Source organism: Malurus melanocephalus, unplaced genomic scaffold (assembly GCF_030028575.1).
Source record: "Malurus melanocephalus ecotype Western Australia unplaced genomic scaffold, MMel_1.1 scaffold_33, whole genome shotgun sequence".
Classification (NCBI taxonomy): domain Eukaryota; kingdom Metazoa; phylum Chordata; class Aves; order Passeriformes; family Maluridae; genus Malurus; species Malurus melanocephalus.
The window spans coordinates 1,366,423-1,376,925 of NW_026623265.1; the positions used below are offsets into that span (position 1 = coordinate 1,366,423).

General features: G+C 40.8%; 1 protein-coding gene across 1 annotated transcript; it reads right to left on the reverse strand.

Moving 5' to 3' along the window:
- Positions 1–72: 72 nt before the first annotated feature.
- On the reverse strand, positions 73–5,313 carry MAP1LC3C (microtubule associated protein 1 light chain 3 gamma). The gene is made up of 4 exons (XM_057363983.1): positions 5,209–5,313; positions 5,066–5,121; positions 4,841–4,947; positions 73–3,862 (listed from the first exon to the last, which is right to left on the reverse strand). The coding sequence occupies exons 1-4, from the start codon at positions 5,264–5,266 to the stop codon at positions 3,652–3,654; spliced, it is 432 nt and encodes a 143-aa protein (XP_057219966.1). The 5' UTR covers positions 5,267–5,313; the 3' UTR covers positions 73–3,651.
- Between the last annotated feature and the right edge of the window lie 5,190 nt (positions 5,314–10,503).

Genomic DNA, 10,503 nt, shown 5'->3' on the forward strand with positions numbered 1-10,503 from the left:
CAATCTGGTTTGGATTCTGGTTGGTTTTTTTTTTTTGTTTTTTGGTTTTTTTTTTCTCTTTTACAGGTTGATTCGAATCTGTGAAAAAAGGGGCTATTTTAAGATTCAGAAGATTTGTCTTGAAATCTGTCTGGAACAGCGGTTCTTGAGGCAAGCTTGTATGCTAGTACAAGTTTTGTATATATGTTGCACTGTAACATAAATGAAACAGCATTTCTCAATCACCCTCAGGGATCCCTTGCTATTTCCCATAGAAAGCCTCCCACTCTTACCCCTTCTGTTTCACAGTGCCTAAGTTGAACACTGAAAAAATCTGTCTTGCTTAGGTGTTTTTGTTTTCTCCTTATAATTTCTCTACAGGCTTTCCTGAAAGGGAAATATAGCAGGGCACTTCAATGCTGAAGGTATTATTCTGTCCTATTGTCTCATTTTACCTTCTTAATTTACCAAATCTTACCTAAACAAAGTACCTAATTTGCAGCAGAGGATACCATCTGTCACTTAGTGTGTTCAACTGTGYACCTTCTAAAAATATTTTTATCCTGAAACTACCACTATAGTTAGCATGGGAAAATGATAAAAAGCCCATTTAAGTTCACAAGAGTTGTTGCCTTGAATAAGATTAGTATTTCTATTCATTTATTTATTATATCAAAACATAATGTTAAGTCATTTTTAAATCCAAACAGTTTGGAAAGCTCCTTCTGTTGCTTATGTGTGCTAAAGCCCAAGCTGAGGCTCTCATGTTTGCCTTGCAGCAACAAATGTCAATTTGCACTCCATAAAGCATTGTGCACAGAGTGTAGTTGTAATTGTAGATGGCTGTAAGACATGCTTCCCTCAAGGATCACTGTTCCAGAAAGGCCCTCATACCATGCTAATATTCAGGTAATATCCTTCAGGTTGATTGGGTTCATATTTGAAAATGAAGCACAGCACTTAGTCTCACAAAGGGGTAAGAGCCATGAGACCCAGCCTAACAAGGTCCTTTAGCAGACCATGTACATACGTAAGTGCTTTAAAGCCAGAGCACTTAGCATCTTCTGGGATTTAGCTGGTAGTCTATGGAAGAAACAGATATCCTCAGAATGTTTTCTGTTCTCTGGTGGAATGAACACATGTCCATACCATGAAGATACTTTTAAAAACAAAAGGCATCTCTGCCTTCTCTTTTTACATTAGTGGTACATTGGAAAACATTAATGATACATTGGTAAGTATAAAATCTACTTACCACAGCATTGTGTCCCCTTCATTGAAAAAAAAAGTACCTGTTTCTAATACCTGTTTCTAATCAGTAAGTATTTGCTCAAATATTAACTGTTCAAATAGCAACTACATTGAGGTAGCTGCAGTTGTCTCAGTAGCATTTGTCAGTCAGAGCAAAGTTATTCTGTTTGCTTCTTTTCTAATCCTTGTTCTTTGCACTTCAAGAGAGAATAGGTTAAATTCAAACCTAATCACACCAAAGCAATTCTACAAGCAGGACAACAGGGCATGCAACCCCTAGTTTATTATTTTTAGACTTTGTGAAAAGTCTTTGGTTGTTAATATCCTATCTTCAATGTCTGATAGAAAGGCAAGTCTATTACTATTACCCAGTGATACTTTCCCAGTTCACAGGACTTCTTTCTAGGTCCATCACATCTGTTTAAACAGGTTTATAAGGATGCTCTTTACTGCAACTGACCTTCTCCTTGTATAACTTTTTTTGGCTGGATCTATGACTCAGCCTGTAGACACCATAGCCTAATGTCAAAAAGTGCTGGAGGGATCAACACTTACACCTCAACCAYTACATTACAAACCAAAGTTGGCTGTCAGACAAAATTGCTCCAGCCAAGAAACTAGTGCTTCTCTCTTTATGTACCAAGTATCACACAAGACAGGAAAACAGAGGAGCCCATGAAGCAAAATATTAGCCCAGCAGTAGACTGGCAAGAGAGCTTGAACACATAGTCTCCCCTTGCTYCTCCCACCCCAAGGTTCTCATAGCTGTCCAGCATTGCTGCGTGGTGCTCCTGCCAAGCAGGTGTCTCTGCTTCCCTGATGGGTGGTAACAAATTCGRGTTCAATTTGTGCAATGGAAACTGTTTCCATTACAAGCATAAGTGAAATACATCCAAGCAACTGATTCTGGGATCCCAAAGCCCACATGTTTTCATAACCTGTGCCARCATAGCCTTATCCTTTTCACAGGTCAGTTCAATGATTTCTTTGTTCCTCAGCTCATGACACACAAGTCAGCAAACATCACCTTCACTAAGGCAGGTACTCCTCCAAATCTCCTGGTTTAGAGGCCCAAACCTGGTCTGCTCAGAGCTTCATGTTCAAGAGATTATTAATGCAAGAGAACCACTGCAAAAAGCCTACACATACATTCCTTCCTTATACATAATTTAAATACTGTCACCACTTCTTTCTTCACAGTCTAGTCATTCCTCCATTCATCATTCTGCAAATCAGTCTAGTACTGAACAGAAGAATTGCATCATATTGTAACAATTTGACCAATCCTAAACTGAGGCTGCCATAGATGAATAAACTGCAGACTGTGACAGATTTTTTAATTACCTGGTGGTTTTAGTTGGTCATGTATGATCAGAGCATTTTCAACTTTGCAATACATTTCTCACAGACAGGAAAGACAGCTTGAGCTATACTTCAAAGGCTCATGTCAAGTCTCCCTTTAACACACATTTATAGGAAGCCAGCCTCTATATTAAGATGAATCAACATCTTAGTACATTATATTTTTGATATTTTCAACATTKTCTAGAAACTCTGGAATATCTTTTAATCACAAAGTACATGACTTGGCTCTATCTTTGAGAGAAGGCCCACTGAAGTCCTTCAGGGGATGGATACAACAGTATCTATAGTAACCATGCTAGCAAAATTCAGCAGCAAGAAAAAAACTTTTGAAATCTGATTACTCTTCAAGTCCTGCTATCTGCATTTCAGTTATGCTGACTAGCAATCAGTTTGCTTATTTAAACAAATAGTTATCTATACCACAGATAGTGTTTTCTGTAACAGCTGACAGTTTATTCAGGTGTTAAACTTAACACTGCTCCGGCACTACTGCTTGATCTCACAGCTCAGATACCTAGCTTAATGAACCTTTCATAGGTATGGTTTTGCTCATGGGTGACATGACCTAAGTTTTGATATTCCATTCAAAAATTCAGAGTAGCTGTGCAAGCAGTTCTTCATTTTAAAGGCATTGAGTTCAAATTCCTGAATTATTATAGGATCTTCTATATTTTTAATTTATACAGTCTTTCCCCAGATAAAAACTAGCATTCAACTCAATAGTTAAAAGGTTCTTTATTTTACTCTTAGACTTAGGCTTTCAGGAGACCTTAAAAATCAGTTGCACAACAAAGACTGATATTGCAAAAAAGTGGAGGTGCAGCTCAAAAGGAAAAAACCCAAACCCACAGTGTCTTTACATATAAAAATATATATCCAAATCATTACCTAGGGAAAGTGTACCACCATTTCTGCCTTAAGCTGATCCTGCCAGCCTTTGGGTCATGACTCCCCACTACAGAGCTCAAGAGCTCACACTGGAGGGACCATCTCCGAGGTTCATGTCACAGGCATTATTCAGAGCAAACTGCTTTGCTGTAGCATATGGACCCAGTCTTAAGTTTTCTGAAAGCATTCCATAGTTTTCCCATGGACAGCGGRTAAAATGCATCCAAACATCTCCTGAGAAGCATAGGTCATATACACAAAGCCATCTTCATCTCTGTAATCCCTGTACACTTCTGTCATTGTCAAGGACATACTGGCTAGGCTTTTGTTGTTCACCAGGAGGTAGAAGGCTTGTGTAGCTGTTAGAGCCATCCTGCTTCTAATCAAAAAAGTGAAGAGAAAAGGAGGATTAAACATTAGCAAGTTGAATATGATTTCAGCTTCAGTCTATGAYATACGTTAAGCTGAGCTGTCACATGAACTAGGTACAAGAAATGCTGAGTTAATCAATTCATTACATGGTTTAATATTTCCATCATCAGGAAATCAGCTGTATGTCTGGAAGCTCAAAGATYTGTGCTCTGAGGAAAGGCTTACATGGCTACACCAAAGGTGCTACTGAGCATAGGCTTGGAGTACCCAATTAGAAACCAAAAGCTTCTGCAGTGCAGTTTGTAAAGGATTCCAGCCCCAGTCTGTTACATTTACTATAAAGTCTGCCTTCAAAAAAAAAGTCCAAGTATTAGGATCTAAATTGACCAAGAGCCAAAAGCATCTTTTACAGAAGTTATAATCTAGAAAGATCTTTTTCTATATTTTAGTAAGTGTGCTGAAGAACATAACTTTCATATTTTGTCAGAAAATGCCACTAAATCTTTTGGGAGACTTCTTTGCTGTAACATTTCATAAATAACAATTTAGAGGCACATTTGATTTCACTCACATTCAATAGTTGCTTTGAACTTGAACAAATCCAGCTAGGTGAAGTAAGAGAGCAAGGCAGTGACAATCCTAAGCAGAACAAGATCACAGAGCCCCAATACCCAGTCCATGAGGCAGGAAGAAAGCAGAGTAAGTCTTATATAGTCTTTTTTCACTACAGTTAGGGGGAAGAGAGAGGACTGTGAATCCAAAGAAGACCACATTTTTCCCCCAAAGGCACCTGCGAAAACATCTGTTGATTTTCTTCAAACACTTGCAAGAGAGGGAAGCCATTACATTACTAACRTGTTTATCCTTTATCCTCCTCCCCACCAAAGGAAGCAAGACTTCCCCAGCACCACACTAGGAAATACCTTCTTGGGGAACAGCAGCTGAACCCAGCTGCAGCTCTTACTCACCCGTATCCGTCACCCACCTGATGATGGTTATGAACTGTGCCATGGTCAGCTCCTCGGGAACGAGAAACTTGGTTTTGTCCAAGAGAGGAAGGTATTTCTCTTTATGGTATCGCTCAACAATTACCTGTTTTAATTAGAGTTACACTTAGCAAAACCTAAATTATTCAGTCCCTTCCCCTCCCGTTACACGCTTCTTGTCTTAAACAGCGGCAACAACCTCCAAAAATAAATCAGAAATTTACCGGGATTTTTGTGGGGAATTTGGCTCGGATTCCTGCTACTTCTTCCCGCCGGGTGGCTGCGGGGCAGGAGAGAAAAAAAGCATTACGTGTGCTTGCAGCCCCTCCGGCACCGCGCAGCCCCTCCGCGCCCCCGGCACCCTTACCGAGACTCTTCCTGAGCTTGAAGGGCCGGGCCGGCTGCGCCCCGGGGGCCGCCCGCATCCTCCCGCCGCTGAAGCCGCCACGCCAGCGCCTCGCACGGACCAGGATCGGGATGGGATCGGGATAGGACCGCCCTGCCCCGCCCGGCAGTGGGGCCGCAGCCTACGGGGAAGCGCTGCTGCTGAGCCCGCCTCTGCCAGCTGCCCCAGAGGTGCCTCATGTGCGCGGCCGTCCGCGGTGTGAGTTGTCCCCTCTGCGAGGTACTCTGCGTACAAGACAGTGCCATGTTTTGTGAGGGGTCTTTGGCTATCCTGCCGAGTGCTTAAGGGGTGCCAGCTCAAAGCTCTACTGTCCCTATCTGTCTTCCCTTTCCACATGGCTAGCCTTCTTCATACCTACAAACTGCTTCCAAACGATTTCTTTCGTTTTAAAGGAAAACCAGGAAACGTATACCACGCACACAAAACGCCCTTCCACAAATCAAAACAGAAAACCCYATCCACACACAAAAAACCAAAACCAACCAAACAAACCCAACCACCTGCCCCTATAATTTTTCACCTCTTCAGGCTACCAGATTGCTTCTTTTCTGAATGACTAGAGAGCTGAATTTTAACTCTGATTTTGTCTCTGAGTCACAGCTGTGATTTTAAGGAGTTTCAAGCCGACCTCAAATCCATCTATTTGCTAAATGTGATGAGAGAAATTTCTTGCCTTTTGATTGTTGGTTCACCTGCTTTGGGGTCTGGAACTGATCCTCTTTTCTCATTTGCGTCACTTACCACTTCAAAATATAGGAATTTTAATTTTATTTGACCTATSACTGATAATGATCTAGTTGATGCAGCACTTAGTGATGTGGTTTAGTGGTGGATTTCACAGTGCTAGTTAATGGATTGGCTCAAGAATCTTACAGGTCTTTTCCAATTTAAGTTCTATGATTTTACCAGGCTAAGGGCAACTGGCAGTTGCTAAGGTTTATGAGTTAGAGTTTATAAGCTGTGGGTTTGGCTGCTTTGACAAGGAAAAGTCAATGACTAAGATAATTTTGAAAAGGAAAATCTTTTTTTAAGTGTGTCTGCATTATTGCATGCATTTGTCACAATTTTCAACCAGTCTCTCCAGGACAAAGTTTTCAGTGGCTGCAGTCCTTAATACTKCTAATCTGTCCTTTTTTCTTGATACGGAAGTGATGAGCTTTAGCCGCAGCACAAGCTCCCCCACGTGGTAGCACAAATTTTACTGTGCAGAGAAGACTCTTGGCTGTGAGGGACTCATAACAGCTCTGAACTTTGAGAAAGGCCTTTAGCCTATGCTGGAATGGTTTGGATACAGCTACTCCCTATGATTTGGCCTCTGCATCAGGGCAGGTAAGCCCAGGGGTTACTTTATGTAGCTGAATCTAGCTTAAGCTCTTTTGAGTCGAGGTGAGGCGACYGACTGGAGAAGTGTGAGTGAAGGAGGACATGTGCCACAGAAATGACATGACGCCTTAACTCAGTATGAGTTGTATTTAAGAAGATGAGGGAAAAAAGGAATAACTTGAAGGGTAAAGCAACAGCATGGACAGCACAGAAACAAAGCCTGTAGGAGACAGAAAGTTGTGTGGAGATCACAATGTTTCTTTGGAATTGTGGTCAAATGTGGGGCTTTCCAAAGCTGTTCAGGAAGTGTACCGGTTCTTCCACAGCCCACAGTGCTGGTTTCTGCCCATTGTATTCACTAGAAAGATCTGTGATCCACTGTGTGTACGGAAGAGGGAACCTGCTACACCAGTGCTCTGCTTCCTGTGTCATCTCTCACTGCAGATCTAGTACAAAAGTGTGGCTCCATCCAGGTAYCAGCAGCTGTACTCACAGGGAGAGGTGGTTTCTTTTCATGATCATAAGCTCCTATGGCAGCATCTAGAGAGAAAAGTGAATCCTGATAAGAAGATGAGCCAAAGAAGATTAATTGCCAGCAATCACTGAATGGGTCTAATGTCTGTGAGAGTTAAGAGTGAGCACAAACCCAGGTTTTAGTTAGCATGTGCTAACTAATAATGTAAATGTGTCACATTTTCTGGGGGCAGAAAGAATGGGGTGTCTAATGTGTGTGTGCATAGCACCTGCACTTGGTCCTGCACTGAAATAACCAGTTTCAGGCATAAATGTGGAATCTATTCATTGCTTCCTTTCCCTTGGAAGTTTTTCTTATATGCATATTATTAACAAACTGCTACAGCAATTTTGTGTAGGGAATGGAGTATAGAGGATCCTATTGTTATAGAAATGGAAATATCAAAGGGAATGATTATTCTATTTCCACCTGCTTGGATTTCCAAAGCCAACACTCATAGACATCCTGTAAGCCTCTGAACATGAAAGCACAAACCCAGAATTGTATATCATRTCTAGTCCAGTTTCATTGCCCCATTTACAGGCTCCTCCAAAGCCCTAGGTCTGTAGTTGTGTAACTGAATTCTCATGTATCCATTGTCTCCATRTTGAAGTGATCCACTCTGCAAGTGCTTTCTAACATTCTAATGTATCTCAGGAACACAACATAGCCAAAAGCAGGCATCTACTTTTTTGCAAGTGCTGTGAGACTTGCACTGCTTTCAGGTGGATCTGTGAGCTACTGTGGAAGTGGGGATCAATAGCTGTCCACATTAATCAGGGAATTGGAGTGATTTGAGCAGAGTGCTCAAACAGCATGGGTGAKTGTTCTGAGGCTCTAGCCAAGATTTTGATTGTTGTAAGAAGCATACAGCTTCCTGGTAACCGCACTGCATTCCGCCTTCAGAAGCTTCCCCAGTGTTCTCTGATGTTCCTGTACATCATGGCTAAAAGCTCTGTGTGGGCTTCCAACCTGAAGATRGACTGAAATTTATCAGTTGTTCTGCCAAGTAAAGGAACAGTGCAACGCTCAATGAAGAAAATGCTAAGTTCAGACTTTGTCAACAGAAAAGTTCAATAAATTTAAAAATGTGAATAACATTTGAAGTGGCTCACATTCTAGTGAAATAGATCCACTCCACTGTCACGTGAATGTGCCATGAATGGAGATTAGCTTTTCTCTACAAGTCAGTACACAGGTGCTACTGAGTTAATTCTGGTACAGCAAAACCTGGAGGACAAATGGGGCTTTGCTCTGCTGTAAATTCCATCCAGCATTCAATAATCCTGAACATAAGTGGATATGGATACGTAAGCAAGAGACGTTGAGGCAGAATTGCAGAAGGCAGAAAACAGTTATCTGCAGACTAACAATCTAAGTATAAATGATACAGTGCTAGAGGGACTGAGATTTATTTATTTAAGCAGCCTAACTGAATAGGAAGAGATGCCACAGCATGATGTTCTAGGGAAAAAATGTGACTTGGCAAAATGAAGGCTTACTTGTCTCACTGCAAAAGCCTGTGAAGTTCTACAGAATAAGGCATAGTTATCTTAAATACATGCTTTCGTAAGACTTCTCTGTAACAGAAAATAGTCACGAGGGTTTGAAGAGCCCTGAAGCAGTCAGGCTCGGCCAACCAATTTAATGGGTTTTAAAAGAGCCATCCTGAATATTTGCATACTCCCTGGACATGGGTAGTTACAGATAGGGAATCTTTTGCTTTCTTCTTCTCTTCTGCCACTCTGAGTTTGTCTGTATCTCCTCTTGTGACACAGAAGCAAACCCACCCTTGTGGATAAGCGCAAGTAATTGTATGCCAGTAATTAAATTTCTGATTTTGTAAGTCTTTATACTAAAAAGCTGGCTGGAGTATTATTATGTTTAAGGGAATGCTTAGTACTGTATCTCTGATTTTGGTCCAAACTCGCACACTAATAAGACTCAGATAATAAACTTATCTCAGAATGCTGAGATAAATACAAAAGTCAGCAGTGGTATTTCTCAGTTGATTGGCTAGAATTTAAATGTATTTTTGGCTCCTTTTCTTTATCTCTTGATTTTTTAACCCTTGTATTGAACCTAGATGATAACTCTGATGAGTTTTTGGTGTAGCCACAAGGATTAGAAATTAGTTATGTTACTTTTAAATAAGAGATTACATGACTGTTTTGTACCAGAGCTTGAGATTTTGATCTTAAAATGTCTCTTCACAAAAGAAACTTCAGCTAGACACTTCTCTCTTTCTTACCATTAACTGAATTCTGGGTGTTCAGCTCATTTGATGGAGTTATTTCTTTCTAATATTTGGGTTGAAGTGTACCAGTTGTACTTTGCTTTAGTGCTCTATCTTTCATTTCGAGATTTTTAAGATCACTCTCAATTTGTTACATTTTCAACCATATTGAAAGAGTTGAGCTGTAGTGAGGTATCCTCTGGTGTTTAAGTTCTTCCAAACTGGTAAGTACTTCTGGTTTAACAATTTAAATTTTATATGAATTTGAGACCTAAATTCTCAGTATTTTTCTGCATGGGTTGTGCAAATCAGTGCTTCTGACTGGATGTAAAGACAAAAAATAAATCAGTGGCTCTTTGAAAAAAGTTGGTGTAAGCAGCTGGCAACCTGTTGGTCAAGGTCCCTGCARCACATCTTTGACTTTCTATTTCCTGCTGTACCAGTGCTTCACCAGCTTTCTGTCACATGGGGGCTGAGCTCAAAGACTCAGAAAATGTTAAGAAGGGAAAAACATTGTCTTCTCTCTTGTTATGTTTACTGAGATGCAATGTATTATGTTTTCTGTCAACAGAAGAAACAGAATTGATACTACGGATTGTTGCTACTAGGCAATTTCCTGGTCATCTCTGAGAAACTAAAGCAGTGTCTTCTTGTGGACCATAACCATGGGACACAATTTCTTTCTTATCTTATTGTGTCTGCTGCTTTACTTGATAGAACATTTGCACTCTGGCTTGCTGGTTTTAGTAGTACTCCTGCTATGAGATCTTAGTTCTGGTGCCTTGGTGAGAAGTAACAGCATCACTTGCTCTGCAAAAATGGGTATAGAAGTTACTCTTTGTCCAAATGTGATCATAATATGGTTTGAAGTAGTTTTCCTTCCACATAGGGTTTGTCACCGTTTGAAAGACAGGTATTTGCTAATGAAGGCAGGGACCCCCCTTGGAGTGGTGGCTATGACCCCCTTCCCTCCGAATTATTACAGCTTTGGAAAAAATCACGGGCTTTCAGGCAGGAATATGGGTAAAAAGGAATAACAGTTTTTACTAATATATATATATAACAAGGTGACACAAGTAACAATAACAACGCAACAACAGCGCAGTCCAAACCTAGTGACAGCCTTATAGAAACAGTCTCCTTCTTGGCAAGATTACAGTTTGGTTGGCAGCGGCGCCGCTGG